This window comes from Salvia hispanica, unplaced genomic scaffold (genome assembly GCF_023119035.1).
Source record: "Salvia hispanica cultivar TCC Black 2014 unplaced genomic scaffold, UniMelb_Shisp_WGS_1.0 HiC_scaffold_169, whole genome shotgun sequence".
Classification (NCBI taxonomy): Eukaryota; Viridiplantae; Streptophyta; class Magnoliopsida; order Lamiales; family Lamiaceae; genus Salvia; species Salvia hispanica.
This window is the reverse complement of record NW_025951881.1, coordinates 109,822-124,679: the sequence shown is the minus strand read 5'-3', so window position 1 is coordinate 124,679 and position 14,858 is coordinate 109,822. Positions and strand designations below refer to the sequence as shown.

At 39.8% G+C, this 14,858-nt stretch overlaps 3 protein-coding genes across 5 annotated transcripts; 2 read left to right on the top strand and 1 right to left on the bottom strand.

The window, feature by feature from the left end:
* The first annotated feature begins 2,725 nt into the window (after window positions 1-2,725).
* Window positions 2,726-4,830, top strand: LOC125198589 (polyvinylalcohol dehydrogenase-like). Its single transcript, XM_048096907.1, has 4 exons — window positions 2,726-2,791; window positions 2,867-3,336; window positions 3,590-4,190; window positions 4,269-4,830. The coding sequence occupies exons 1-4, from the start codon at window positions 2,726-2,728 to the stop codon at window positions 4,710-4,712; spliced, it is 1,581 nt and encodes a 526-aa protein (XP_047952864.1). The 3' UTR covers window positions 4,713-4,830.
* A 1,797-nt stretch (window positions 4,831-6,627) lies between these two features.
* Window positions 6,628-9,591, top strand: LOC125198614 (putative disease resistance protein RGA3). Its single transcript, XM_048096936.1, has one exon. It carries the CDS (start codon window positions 6,628-6,630, stop codon window positions 9,490-9,492), a length of 2,865 nt encoding a protein of 954 aa, XP_047952893.1. The 3' UTR covers window positions 9,493-9,591.
* Window positions 9,592-9,730: 139 nt separating this feature from the next.
* On the bottom strand, window positions 9,731-13,811 carry LOC125198604 (protein IQ-DOMAIN 31-like). 3 transcript variants are annotated; one of them, XM_048096928.1, is made up of 8 exons: window positions 13,671-13,811; window positions 13,418-13,511; window positions 12,802-12,978; window positions 12,412-12,690; window positions 11,765-11,956; window positions 11,346-11,417; window positions 10,210-11,227; window positions 9,731-10,100 (listed from the first exon to the last, which is right to left on the bottom strand). In XM_048096928.1, exons 3-8 carry the CDS (start codon window positions 12,874-12,876, stop codon window positions 10,069-10,071), a joined length of 1,668 nt encoding a protein of 555 aa, XP_047952885.1. In that variant the 5' UTR covers window positions 12,877-12,978; window positions 13,418-13,511; window positions 13,671-13,811; the 3' UTR covers window positions 9,731-10,068. The 3 variants fall into 3 exon arrangements, with proteins under 3 accessions (XP_047952885.1, XP_047952884.1, XP_047952883.1); XM_048096927.1 differs by having other exon boundaries at window positions 12,802-12,945; XM_048096926.1 differs by lacking the exon at window positions 13,671-13,811 and having other exon boundaries at window positions 12,802-12,945; window positions 13,418-13,631.
* Window positions 13,812-14,858: the final 1,047 nt, after the last annotated feature.

The following is a 14,858-nucleotide window of genomic DNA, read 5'->3' as shown; positions in this document are numbered from 1 at the left end:
CTTTTTGCTAAAAATGGAAATAGGTCACTTATAGTGGGACACCCCAAAAAGGAATACAAGTCACTTATCTTAGGACGGAGGGAGTATATTTTTTATTTTTAGTTTCAACAATAAATCTTAATCAAATTCTAATGTGTCCCACAACTTTCAAAACCGATAGTAAAAATTATGAATTTTAAAATACTCCAATGAGCGAAATGCTTATTGAAACATCGATAGTTCAATGCTTAACGAATTTAATTTTAAGAGCATCCACAATGGGCCGAGGATGCGACGGACGATGCATCCTCCGTCCCTTAGTTCGCCACTGCAGCACCACAGACTATACACATTTTATCCTCCGCGCCCTAAGCATCGTCCGCGGACTATGACACGGAGGATGCATCCTCCGGCCTATCCTCTGTCCCTTAGTCCACCATTGCAGGGGGTGCAGACTATAGGGCGGAGGATGCACACATTTTTATTTTTATTTTTAATTTTTTTTGTATTTTCTTCTAATATATATCACCAATTTTTTTTATTTCATTTCACACCTTTCACTTCACTCTCTTTCTCATCTCAATTTCTCTCTAAATTCAATAATGAATTCTGTCAATTTTTCATTTTTGCAAGCACAAAAAATAAAAAATAAATATTGACAATAGGATTTGCCTTTAATTTATAGTGTTTTTATATTTATTCTTGCTAATTGATATGTTTGCAAACATAAAAAAATAAATATTGTAGTGTTTAAATATTCAAATAATAAATAAAATACTTAGAGCGGGGCTTAGGGCGAGCTATAGTCCGCCCCATTGCAGGTGGAAGGGGCGGAGGATAAAATGCTGATGTGCAGCGCATAGGGCGGGGGCTTAGGGCGTCCATCCTCAGCCCCATTGTGGATGCCTTAAAAGTACTATAATTGATTAAAAATAAATAATTTTTTGAAATATAAACAATATTTTTGCATATGGAATTACATCGAAAATGGAGATGAAATAGTTGGAGCTAATTAAGTAAATAGAAAAATGATTGATTTTGGATGTATTATGATAGTGCACGTGGGTTATCGGAGAGTGGACTCTGTATATACGGATATCAATATTTAGGGTGAGTAGAATATATATGATTCCTTGGTTTCTTCAAAAATATGAAAAACAATGGAAAGAGAATTGTATATACTAATGTAGTAACGACTTTATGCTTTTCAGTTTCCACTAAGGCCTGCAACCTTGTTCGGAAGTCTTCTCTGCTAATGGAGTACTTTTTAAAGCTTTGGCTAAGTCTTGTATTGAAATGTGCTACATTCAAATTCTTGAAGCATTCCTAAATCTTTGTGATGATATTATCACTTTTTTATGAGTTGATGAATTCATAAATGATCTGTATATCTTATTGGGTTGTTTCATTATAAGTTGATTAGTCTAAAAAAGAATTATTTTTTGCACACAAAAGGCTAATCAACGTTAATATTTCATGTCGTTTTTATGCATATAACAAAACTTTCCACGTCGTATAAACTACATTATACAAATTCCATTTTTTTAAAAACGATGAATAAGAATTATTTTTAAAAAATACTTCCTCCGTCCGCCATTAGGAGTCTCGGTCACTTTTGCGATTCTCTCTCTTACTTTATTATTTCTCAACTTTAACTATTTATTATCATTTTTATAAAACAAGTGCGTAAAAGGGACCGGGACTCCCAATAGCGGACGGAGGGAGTAGTACTACGAGATTCCAAATGTAGGGCCATGGATAATGGATTACATAAGCAAATAAGTTCGGTTTACTAACATGATTAGAGTACTAACTCAATTAATGTCTGGATTAATCTATGAATGTTTGAATTAATCTAGACACTGTTGGGCTTGTATATATCTGGCCTAATTAAATGGACCTGTATATACCCACCTAGTTAATTGTTCGATAGTAATAAACAAAATGCCGAAATAAAATTTGTCCACCTACTATTCCAATATATCTTCCCAGTAATTTAACGAAATAAAATAGTGTAAGTTGACAGGATAATTAAGATCTCTGACTTTGATAAGAGAGTTTTAATAGCTACGAAATATATACATCTACCCTAGTTATAACTCCCTAGGTTAATCCCTTTTGCTTAGTTTATGGAGGTATGCGTGCAAGCTAAACTAAAGCATTGGTCTAATAATATGCTAGTATTCAATTAATTTTTAATTGCAGTTTGAGTTTTTTTAAAAGAGAAGAAGAAATACGTGCTTAGCTTTTATTGCAACTTATTAGTCTAATCAAAATCTAGCAGCCAAGCTTCTAGATCACTATGGCATTATAAAATACCATAGTATGAAGGTGGATATGTCCAGCATATCGAATTTTAGGCTAATTGGTACTCCATGTTAATCTGATTGAAATTTTATTGTGTTAGAAATTCCAATCCTAACTCTAAATATTTTAACCGGAATAAAGCCCAAATATAACATTTGTCCCAAGACAAACATAAATTTACTAGTAGTTCATGTACTTTATTATATTTTGGTTTTATTAAATCTCATATTGTTAAGTTGGGGATGGAATTAGCAGCCACCTATTACCTAAATGAGTCTTCATTTGGAAGTATAATATTATTGTCATTTGTCAGCTTAATGCCTGCGCAAATAATACAATTTAGTTAGGAAAAGTCAACCACTGCAGATCGATAATTTTGTATATATTGGAGCATAATTATGAATATGATACTCATTAATTAAGAAGTACTATAAACTCCATGGCACACATTAATCATAGAACTCTCCTCATATCAGTAATCTCATTGTTACAATGTGCTATATCAGTAAGTCTTATCTCTTACAAAGTGATACATACAAATATTCTAGGTAATTAAATCATTTAATTTGCATGAATGCAGTTGCAGAATTCTCTCCCTGCAGCAAACTGGGCAAACCACGGCGGCGACATCTACAACAACAGATACGCAGAGGGGGAGAAGAAGATCAGCCCTTCGACCGCCACCCGCCTCCGTCTCAAGTGGAAGTTCAACGCGGGACACGACATAACAGCCACGCCTGCGGTCTATGATGGTGTCGTATATTTCCCCACCTGGGACGGTCACATTTTCGCTGTGAGACAACTTGACGGCTCCCTTGTTTGGAAGAAGAATCTGCAGAAGCTAACCGGACTTAATGCCACCACCTTTAACTCCACCATCTTGCTAGCTCGAGCCACCCCCACCGTAGCTGGCGACAAACTCATCGTCGCCATTTATGGCCCGGCTTATGTTATCGCTGTCCGGAGGGCTACAGGAGAACTCGTGTGGAAACGACAGCTCGACAACCACCCTGCCGCTCTTATAACCATGTCTGGCACTTACTACAACAGGTACATCTGTTCGGAATTCTTGTCATCATCTAATTACTGTAAATTTGCTATTATGTTATGAATTCTTGACATATTTCTTTACTGTAAATATATTAAAATTGAAACCGTTTTTCTTTTGGGTTATCCAATTAAAAGTAACACATTTACTAAAATGGAAACGACATAGTATATACTTTATCATCTCTTCATTAACTCACATAGTTATTAAAGCTCAATATCATCCTAATCCAATTCATATATCTTCGTCTCGTAGAGCATTCTACGTGGGCGTTTCATCACTAGAAGAAGCTTCCAGCATCGAAAACTGCTGTACGTTTCGAGGAAGCTTCGCGAAGCTAGACGTCAGGACCGGATCGGTTCTATGGCAAACTTATATGCTTCCGGACAACAACGGAAGACGAGGAGACTACGCTGGAGCTGCAATATGGGGCAGCAGCCCCGCCATTGATGAACGACGAAACCATGTCTACATCGCCACCGGGAATCTCTACTCTGTCCCTCAGAGTGTCGAAGACTGCCAAGTAAAGCAAGATAATCAGACGGTTCCGACCCAACCAGACCAATGCATTGCCCCCGACATCCACTACGACTCGATTCTAGCCCTCGACTTAGGTTCGGGCCGGATCAGATGGTTCAGACAGCTTGGAGGATATGACGTGTGGTTCTTAGCATGCAACGATCCTTCCATCCCGAACTGCCCCCAGGGCCCCAACCCGGACGCAGATTTTGGGGAAGCGCCAATGATGCTCACTGTAAACACCAACGGCACTAGGAAGGACGTGGTTGTTGCAGTCCAGAAAAGCGGATATGCATGGGCACTCGACCGGGGAAACGGAAACATACTCTGGTCTACTGTAAGAAATCACTTATTTTCTGATGTGGGATGAGTTTGCACTCCAACAGTTTAATTTCAAAATTTTATATTGTTGCAGGAAGCTGGACCGGGAGGAATTGGTGGAGGAGGGATATGGGGATCGGCTACGGACACGAGGAGGGTTTACACCAATATCGCCAGCAGCAATCAGCAGAATTTTACGCTTGTACCGTCAAAGAATGTGACGACAGGGGGCGGGTGGGTTGCGATGGAGGCCGGGAGGGGGAAGGTGTTGTGGTCAACTGCACTTCCAGATAAGGCCTCCGCTAGTGGTCCGGTCACTATCGCGAACGGTGTGATGTTTGCCGGCTCCACTTATGGGACGGGGCCGGTTTACGCTGTAGATGCTGCATCCGGTGAAATATTGTGGTCGTACGTTACGGGAGCCTCCGTGTATGGGGGCTTCGCGGTGAGCCAGGGATGTGCTTTTGTAGGCCACGGTTATCGTAGGATTCCGTCCTTCACCGCAGGATCGTATCTGTTCGCCTTCTGCATAAACTGAGCTCCCATGTTACTAATAATGCAACCAAATAGTATAATAAAACTTTCAGCCTGAACATTCATATCCCAAAATAATCCAGGCCTTCGCCTGAGAATATAATTCTTGTTTTCTCTTCGTACTTACATTTTTTGGGGCTTATTTATCCCTCAAAAGTTGATATGGTGCATAGAGTAGTGTTAGTACAATTTCATGAAGAGTAAGCAAAAAAGAGAAAATGAGTGAAGAATGTTGTGAGAAAACATAAAGAGAGTTTGTGAAAGAGGATAGAGAGAGGAGACAATTGTAAATTCATCCTAAAAAGAACCTCAAAAAGATTGTATAAGCTCAAAAATACCTAAATAAACAGGAGCTAGGACCACAAAGAATGGTAGCCTTCTTTGTAGTTCACTAAAAGAAGACACAATATATGCAAGAATTTCGAAAGTAGAGATAACAGCTTTTTGCAAAGCACACAACCTTAAACAGTTAGCTTACAGTATTTAGGGAAGTGACAAATTAAACTATGAAGCACACCAGTAATTTTCGAATAGTCATGACAGACTCTTCATCTACATCTATACATCCATCCTTCAGTAAAACCCTCAAATACAAAACAAAGACGAGCAAAGACAACATCAAAGCAAACGAACTAGAACTTGTCGTGTTCACATTCATCCATTACATAAGGACTGCACAAGAACCAAATTGAACTCTGCAGCGCAGCTACACTGTCGTGCAATGCTTCTGAGACATCCCATCTGAGGAAACTGCTACACACTCTCTCATCTCCTCCAACCAGGCTGAACCACCTTGTCTGAAATGTGACAGTTCCACATCAAAAAAAAATTAGCATGAATAAATTTTTTGCATTAAAGAGGTATATAGTTTGAAGCAATGAAGTAACAAAGGAGTATCTTACCGTCTCTAGAGGCTGACAATGATTTGTTAACTTTGCTTCCCTTGCCATTAGCATGCACAGGCTTCTGTATCCTGGGTGACAATGAGGTAGGGGCTGGTAGAGAATGGCGACGGGCACTGCCATAATCAATAGCTTCCTCAGCCAATTTAGCAGCAGCGGCTCCTTGAGCTCTAAGCTTGGCCTTAGCAGATTCAGTGGCAGCCATATAACTCGGCAAGTTAGGGGAGTTCTGTGAGATATTTTCTGGATAATCTGGCTTATTAGCTGGAAGGGACTTCCTCTTCCTAATCTTGTGATTCTCCTTGTGATTCTGTTCATCCTTGCAGTTTATTTCATCATCCAAAGACGCTGCACTCTCTATCTTCTCACCATTCTTCAAGGGAGGAGTCTCAGCAACTGGATAGTTATTGTGTTGCACATCAACACAAGTTGTCATACGTGGGTTGGAAGGCGGAACTGCTTAGTCGGCGGCCGATTACGGGGCTTCCCTTCCCAGCAGCACTCATGGATCCATGGTGGGGTCGGCCGACCCCGCCATGGTTCCATCATTGTCTCTAGCAATGGCAATATTTATGTTATGAAAGTGTTGTTACTACGTATGAACCTAAGATCGAATGACATGGAATTCATCTATATTTAATTAAAATATCGATCAATGTCTAGCAATTTTAAATCATTTAATTTGGATATGAACTGTGGCTGAAATCTTTTTTTTTGTTTGTCACTCTCTCTCATCTTTCTCATTAAAATATTTAATTACCTTTTCCCTTACTACTTTATTCCATCTAACAACACTTCTTAAAATTTCGTGCCACTTAAGAATGTGGTCATCTTGAATGGGACGGAGGGAGTACTATATATGATTGGGAAGACTGCATGAGATTGAAAGCGGGTGGTTATAAATATCAGTTGACTTGAGAAGACTGCATGCAATCATTTACTCCCTATTTTACATTTTTACTCCATTTTTTTATACTCAGATCTGAAATCGGTGTCTCTGTTGTTGAGTAGAAAATCATGGCTGATGCTATAATTTCATCGGTAGCAGAGCAGCTGATGCTCATTGCGAAAGAGCATATCAAGAGCGAAATCCAACTGGTGAGAGGCGTGGAGAAGGAGCTTCTGAATCTCTCCAACAATCTCAAGGAGGTCAGAAATGAGTTAGATGATGCGGAGAGAAGAAGATACGATGACAAAGCCATCAGCGATTGGGTGCTGAGCCTCGAACAAACGTCCTACGAAATGGAGGACGTTTTGGAGGAGTGGTCTTACGCTCTTGTTCAGCATATGGTCGAAATTGGAGCTGCAAACCTTAACAAAAAGCAGAAGCAAAAGGTATCACCATCGCTTCTTCTACCTTCGTGTTTGTGCTTCAGAAATGTTGTGTTTCGTCATGACATTGCCGTCAAAGTCGAGAATCTGAAAGCTAAACTCGATGACATTCTCAACGAGAAAAGCAAATTTCATTTTACTGCAGTTTCTGAATTTCACATTTCGAGGGTTCAATCTACTTCTCGAATCGACTCATCTGAACTCCAAGGTCGGACGTGTGATACCGATTCTGTTGTGAAAGTTGTTTTGGGCTTCCGTGGGGAATTAGGGCTTAGAATTATCTCGATTGTGGGCGCAGGGGGGATTGGGAAGACGACACTTGCTCAATTAGCGTATCGTGATGCTCGGCTAATAGATTGCTTTGATTTGAAAAGTTGGGTGTGTGTCTCGAATTCATTCGACGCGGCTAGGATTGCACAGGATATTTTTGAGAGCATGGGTAAGGGCAGAATGACTAGCATTTCCAATCAACTGGATGCCACGCTTGAAAGGCTGGTAGAGCTGATTGCAGGGAAAAGATTTCTGTTGGTGTTGGATGATGTCTGGACAGAAGACTATGAGAAGTGGGAGCCTTTGAAGAATGCCCTCAAAAGTGGTGGAGCAAGCACCACTGTTTTGGTGACAACAAGAAATGAGAATGTTGCCATAATTATGGGCACGATGGAGCAGAACATCTATAGTCTAGGGCTCCTTCCGGAAGCCGATTGTAGGTTGTTATTGGAGCACATAGCCCTCTCTGGAAGGAGCATGAAGGGGTTTGAGGATGTGTGCAAGAAGATAGCTCGTAGATGCAGCGGTTTGCCCCTTGCTGCAAAGACTCTCGGAAGCCTTCTACGTTTCAAGGACACGTTGGAGGAGTGGGAGAATGTGTATATGAGTCGAGTGTGGGAATTCAAGGAAGTGAAAGCGAAGCTTTTCCCACATCTGCTTTTGAGTTACAATGAACTATCCCCAATGCACAAGCGTTGCTTTTCTTATTGTGCTTTCTTCCCTAAAGATGAGAAGATTCGTGTGGAAGAAGTAATAAGATTATGGATGGCACTAGGTTATTTGGGCTCTAGTGCAGAGAATGATGGAGATAAGCTAGAACTGATAGGGCAAGAATGCTTCAAAACTTTATCTAGCCGATCCCTGTTTGAAGATAGGCAGACAGACTCCTTTAAATTACATGACATAGTGCATGAATTTGCTCAGTTTCTTAGGAACGCTAGCAACAGGATGGAGGACTCCGAGATAAAGACACCTTGCCAAGTTTGTTGCCCATTTATAGCTCAGGTCAAAGCTTATCGGAGCTTAATGTTTGACAAAAGGTCTACCATTCCGACTCTTTGCAACTGCCTCACCAGCCTCAGAGTGTTAGGACTCTGGAATTATTTTCCTATGGGAATTGAGAATTTGATTCACTTGAAGTGGTTGTCTATAGATCAGTGTGTTGTACACATTGAAAATATGGATAACATTTGCAAGCTTTATTATTTGCAAACCCTTTTCCTAAGGTCTTGCAACCTGGTAATGATTCCAAGAGAAATTAGGAATCTGATTAAGTTGAGACACTTGGACTTGAGCAATAATAAAGAGCTGCTGAAGTTGCCAGAGAGCCTATGCGAGTTGCCACAACTGAGAACCTTGAATGTCGAGGGATGTGTTGAACTCTCCAACCTTCCTCAAGGAGTTGATAGGCTCAAAAACCTCAAGCATCTCCACAATATGTATTCTGTGATGCAGTTACCTGAGAGTCTAGCTAAGTTAACTGGTCTTCGCAGGTTGAGTGAATTCAACGGGGGAAGTGGTGGGAGCAGGATGGGGTTGCTGAAAAAGTTAAACCTTCTCAGTGGATCCCTACAGCTCAAAATAACTTTGGGAAAAGATGGAGTGGTGGAGGATGCCCGGGAGGCAGAGTTGAAGCTAAAGAGGCACATTGAATCACTCCGTGTGGAGTTCTTGACTGAGTCTGGGATTCCATCATCTATGATCCACATGGCTGAGGGTGTAATGGATGCTCTAGAGCCACATCAAAACCTCAGACACCTCTCAATATTTTTCTACGATGGCACCAAGTTTCCGGATTGGATCTCCTCTCCTCTAAACCAACTGAGGTCTGTTTCACTCACTAGTTTCAGAAACACGCCGTGCTTGCCCCCTCTCGGAAAATTGCCCTGCCTGGAGGAGATCGACGTCCGTGACATGTACCGATTGGTAGTTCTGGGGCCACAGCTATGGGGACTGGGAGATGCTGCTTCATCTCCTAACAATGTTATCTTTCCGAAGTTGAAGAAACTGATTTTCAAGGGGTGCGAAAACTGGAGGGAGTGGGAGGACATTACCACTGCACATGAAGAATGCTCGATAATGCCTTGTCTTACTGAGTTGGCTATCCGTTTCTGCTCCGAGCTGACTGCACTACCACATTGCCTGATTGGTAAGGCGTCGTCGTTGGAGTTGTTGGATATTTCTGGTTCAGGGCTGCTGATAGAGCGCTATGGCGACATCAACGCCTCGGCCTGGACACTCATATCCCAAAATAATCCACATCTTCGCCTTAGAATGTAATTCTTGTTTCTCTGTGTGAATATTTGTTGGGGATTATTTATCTCTCAAAAGTTCAAATGCATAACAGTTCAAATGTACGCATATTTGTTGTCAATTTCATCCTAAAAAGATCCTCAACAGATAGTATAAGCTCAAAAATGCCTCAAAAAAACAGGAGCTAGGACCACAAAGAATGGTAGCCCTATTTGTAGTTAACTAAAAAAAGAGATGCTATAAAAACTAATATATGCAAGAATTCTGAAGTAGAGATAGCAGCTTTTAACAAAGCACACACCATAAAACAGTTAGCTTACAGTATTTAGGGAAGTAACAAATTAAACTATGAAGCACGCCAGTAATTTTCGAATAGTCATAACAGACTCTTCATCTACAGCTATACATCCTTCAGTAAAACCCTCAAATACAAAACAAAGACGAGCAAAGACAACATCAAAGCAAACGAACTAGAACTTGTCGTGTTCACATTCATCCATTACATAAGGACTGCACAAGAACCAAATTGAACTCTGCAGCGCAGCTACACTGTCGTGCAATGCTTCTGAGACATCCCATCTGAGGAAACTGCTACACACTCTCTCATCTCCTCCAACCAGGCTGAACCACCTTGTCTGAAATGTGACAGTTCCACATCACAAAAAATTAGCATAAATAATTTTGTTGCATTAAAGAGGTATATAGTATAGTTTGAAGCAATGAAGCAACGAAGGAGTGTCTTACCGTCTCTAGAGGCTGACAATGATTTGTTAACTTTGCTTCCCTTGCCATTAGCATGCACAGGCTTCTGTATCCTGGGTGACAATGAGGTCAGTTTTCCATTAGTAGGGGCTGGTAGAGAATGGCGACGGGCACTGCCATAATCAATAGCTTCCTCAGCCAATTTAGCAGCAGCGGCTCCTTGAGCTCTAAGCTTGGCCTTAGCAGATTCAGTGGCAGCCATATAACTTGGCAAGTTAGGGGAGTTCTGTGAGATATTTTCCGGATAATCTGGCTTATTAGCTGGAAGGGACTTCCTCTTCCTAATCTTGTGATTCTCCTTGTGATTCTGTTCATCCTTGCAGTTTATTTCATCATCCAAAGATGGTGCATTCTCTATCTTCACACCATTCTCCAAGGAAGGAATCCCAGCAACTGGATAGTTATCGTGTTGCACATCAACAGGCTCATCCTTTGTTATTTTTTCAGGGGCCTCAACCAAATCTGTTGAACCTGTTTGAACTGCAACAACATCTGAATCCCCTGGGGTTTCAGGAGAAATCACCATCTCCTGCTCAACAACAGCGGGAAGTGCAGGGCTCGCTACTATTTCCACGCTCTGAAGGGGCTGTGGTTTCTCAGTTTCTGGATCAGGTTTCTCAGAAGCTGCCAATGCAGATGCTGAAACCTTTCTCAAGTTGCGCTTAACCCTCTCGAGTTCACTTGGGCTTTGCTCCTGTGCAACCTCTGTTTGACTTGTGACTTTCCTCGAGATGCGTTTGGGCTTATCCATTTCAGAAGAGGCTACACCACCATTTTCCCCGTGTGCCGTAGCTGACACCTTTCGGATAGTCCTTTTTGATTTCACATGTTCAGACTCTGGCTTCCTCTGAGGCTTTGATTTCATAGTCTTCTTGGTGCGCACTGGTGGTTCCCAAAAGCGGGATAATGACCAGCGCTCAAGCCAGTTCTGAGCTGAATTGGGTTCAGCAGGATCATATTGAAGACTCAGAGGCATAGCATTCGGTAATGTCGCAAGAAGCTGAACAAGCAATAAAGTACATCTATAAGCATTTAAATGATTTCCAAGGAATAAGAAGTTAACAGTTTCTGGTTTAACCAGGTATCATGTAAAAAGTAGTAGAAGATATTGGCAAAACCTTCTGGATAAATGGATGACTTGCTAGCATTTCCGAACCAAGGAATGAACCCGAATGTGCCCCAGCAGCCACCTATCGATCAACATTAAAATGATCAGATGCAACTGTTTGAAAGCATTAAAGATGATATCTGTTTTACAACAATGTGCTCGAGTACCAATTATAATGACAAGAATCATAGACCACAGCAATACCATTCGAGCAAAGATAGCAGAGTAACTAAGACCCGGTAAATGTACCTAAAGCTAAATCATGATAACTAAGTCAACCTTAACAATCAATGAACTTAAACAGATCGTTAAAGAAAGGAACAGCAGCAAGTATATAATGTTGATGTTTTCAACTGCAGGCGAACTTAGCAGGTAAAGAAAGAAGAAGTGAGACTAGTAGATCAATTAGTTTGCACAAATCGGGGATACCTGAAGCTCTACTTTCCCCACTTCAGGTATATCATCTGAGAGCCTAATGCTTCTTCCACGAGCCAGTGCCTGGAATTTAACGATTGCCCGCATGGAACGCAAAGTAGCAACAGCCTGCCTCCTAACCAGATGTCCGCGAATAAGAGCTTGTAGCCTTATGATACCCTTGAGAGCCCGAAAAGCGCGCCGAGCCTGCCATTGAAACATAATCACATCATGTTAAGTATCTTATGTAATAACTAGCTGAGAAATTTGAACAGCTTCTCAACAAAATTAAGGTGTGTAGATATAAAATCAACATAGAATTCTAATGCTAGAGAGATTCGGTCAGAATTCATCTATTGAAACTGCATCATCAAACATTAGCCAAAAGTTGAAGATGGTATTAACAACCACGATACAGCAAGTTGTGAATAGCAAAACAAAGTAGCATGCTTGACAAGATTAGCTTACGATAAAATAAGATGAAAGCTACTAAACTACATTACTTTTCTGCAACATTAAAAACCAACATATTCTCAGCAGTGATGGAAGATCAAATTCTAATCTACGAGATGAGGAAGTCAACAGAAATAAGCTTACAATAAGAACAAGTTACACCTGTTAACCAGGAAGCAATTTATACAGTTGATGATAGAGAATTTTACCAAGTATCCCCTAAAGACTGCTTGAGTTTTTGTAGCAGCTTGTTCTTGCCTCTTCACCTCCTCGTCACTGACTGGAGCCAACTCATCGTTCTTTGGTGAATCAATACCTTGATCCACATAAGCCACACCAACAGCATCACATTGAGATGCAGATGTTCCTTTCTCGAGTTCCAATTTCTCAACACCTCTCTCAGTCAATTGATCCGGTATAAAAGAGGAATCTCTAGCCGGATCCTCGACTGGTGACTTCAGCGCACCCTTTTTATCGGGTGTCCCATTCTTCACGCAAAATAGAAACCATAATTATTATAAATTGATCCTCACATCACACTAACGAAAAACAGAAAGATAAACCAGAGATCTTAACCGCTGAACCAACAAATTTCTTACTTTGGAATAGTTGGATTTCGAATGCTTCTTCCCAAAGAGCACCGTCTTGATCCACTTTCCGGCAGACTTCCCCATTGCAGCTCACTGCTAGATACAGTGTGAACTCAACTTAAACTCCTCTACTTCTCCCAAAAAGAAATGTACCTGATCATATAGAGATGAACACAGACACACAATCTGAGAACATCGATTTTGCAAACGAAACGCAAATGAGTAAGAAACGCAAATCAATACTCCAATTTCAAAACAACACAAGCCAACACATGCAGAGATGAAAAGCCCCAAAAACACATTAATAGCTGCAAAATTCGCAGGCAAGAGGGAAAAAAAATTAAATTTACTGGTCCCAACCACCGAACAAAATGCATATTCAAAATTCAAACAGAACTGGCACTGGCTCTCCTATTAAATGTCTAACACATTGAAAGCAAGAAGAAAATAAATAACAAATCTTCAAAATGCAAAAGCCCCAAATACAGAGAGAGAAGCCACAAACCCTCTGAAGCAAGGAGCTAGTAAGCAAAGTAAATCTCAGAAATTCGGCAAGATCTACACTAAAAACACACACAGAATAGCTGCGCCGACAAGAAATTGAAAAAGGGAGCACGAAAATTACATGAACTAAAATGGGGTTCCGCGCAATGTGGCTCAGATCTAGGGTTCCTCGTATCTGAACTCGAGAGAATTCTCTTCAACTAGGGATTCCTGACCTACGCATTTCGTGAAAAAAAGCACAAATATTAAAGAAACAGAGACCTAATTCAAGAATATAAAGAAGAAAGTATAAAAAAAAAGTTGGAAAAATAGTAGCGAGGAGTTTGATTGAGATGGAAGTAAAAAACATGGAGATAAATGCAGCAGCCCCATACCTATTGAGTTGGTTCAATGGCAGTGAAAATGGACCCCTCCTTCACCCCCTCACTCTACTAACTCCACCTTCTCTCTTACTGTCTCTCTCTCTCTCTCGTATCTGTCTCTCTCTGTCGTATATATTATTGCAAGTAGTGTGGTAGTAATAAAAATTTTAGTAATTAGGCATATAATGTTGGTGCAGTTATATGGAGTATTTATATTTTATTTTTTTCATTTTGAAATAGGGATGAAATTGTTAATATTTATGTTAGACTCAAGAATTACTATATTTTTATTAATAGTACTTACTAGTTACTATATGTACAATCATCATACGATTTTATATAATTGTATACCAACACTATTAATTTTCTTATTTTTAACTCGGAAAGCTCCTATTTTAACTAACTCAATCTCCTCAAAAAAATAGCACTTTCAATTGATTTAGTTAAAACTATAAAGTAATGGGAATAAAATAGCGTCGTATAGTTTGTGTGTGTGTCGGGAATAGGGCTGGGAAAAAATACCGAAAAAATGATATATCGCTCGTATCGTATTGAAAAATATCGAAAAATTATCGAATTTTCGATATATCGTATTTTTCGATACGATACGATATCGTATCGTAAGTTTTCGATACGATAACGATATGAATTTCCTTATATCGCGATATATCGTTTTATATCAATATATATTGAAACATATTGAAATTCAATGTATATTGAAGTTTAAAATTATAAATATATATAAATCCATTTAATTCATTCATATATTTTTAGAAAATATATATATGAAACCCTAATAAGAACAATATTTATTTTATTGTATTGAAGTTTTATTAATTTTTGTGTTATTTTTCAGTTTTTGAAATTATATTTTTCGATATACAGGTATTCGATACGATAACGATATTTCGATATATCGTATCGATCTTACGATATATCGAAATATCGATACGATAACGATATTGATATTATTCATATCGAAAGTTCGATATATCGAAACTTTCGATACGATAACGATATGAAATTCTTTCATATCGATATTTTCGATACGAAACACGATACAACGTTTTCGATACGATATATCGTATCGACCCACACCCCTAGTCGGGAAGCAAAGGGTAATTAGACAAGACGATTAGCAGAGGAAAATGGTTAACCATATGTTTAATTAGTGTCGGAGGTTTTATTAACTAATGCTAA

What these genes read in the sequence shown, in the direction of transcription:
- LOC125198604 (XM_048096928.1), bottom strand. Translation starts at nt 12,876, where the DNA reads ATGGGGAAGTCTGCCGGAAAGTGGATCAAGACGGTGCTCTTTGGGAAG. An exon ending in CAGTCTTTAGGGGATACTTG is followed by an intron (nt 11,957 to 12,411) that starts GTAAAATTCTCT and finishes TTTCAATGGCAG; the next exon opens with GCTCGGCGCGCTTTTCGGGC. An exon ending in ATTGTCAGCCTCTAGAGACG is followed by an intron (nt 10,101 to 10,209) that starts GTAAGACACTCC and finishes GTCACATTTCAG; the next exon opens with ACAAGGTGGTTCAGCCTGGT.
- LOC125198589 (XM_048096907.1), top strand. Translation starts at nt 2,726, where the DNA reads ATGGCACACATTAATCATAGAACTCTCCTCATATCAGTAATCTCATTG. An exon ending in TCTGGCACTTACTACAACAG is followed by an intron (nt 3,337 to 3,589) that starts GTACATCTGTTC and finishes TTCGTCTCGTAG; the next exon opens with AGCATTCTACGTGGGCGTTT. An exon ending in GAAACATACTCTGGTCTACT is followed by an intron (nt 4,191 to 4,268) that starts GTAAGAAATCAC and finishes ATATTGTTGCAG; the next exon opens with GAAGCTGGACCGGGAGGAAT.
- LOC125198614 (XM_048096936.1), top strand. Translation starts at nt 6,628, where the DNA reads ATGGCTGATGCTATAATTTCATCGGTAGCAGAGCAGCTGATGCTCATT.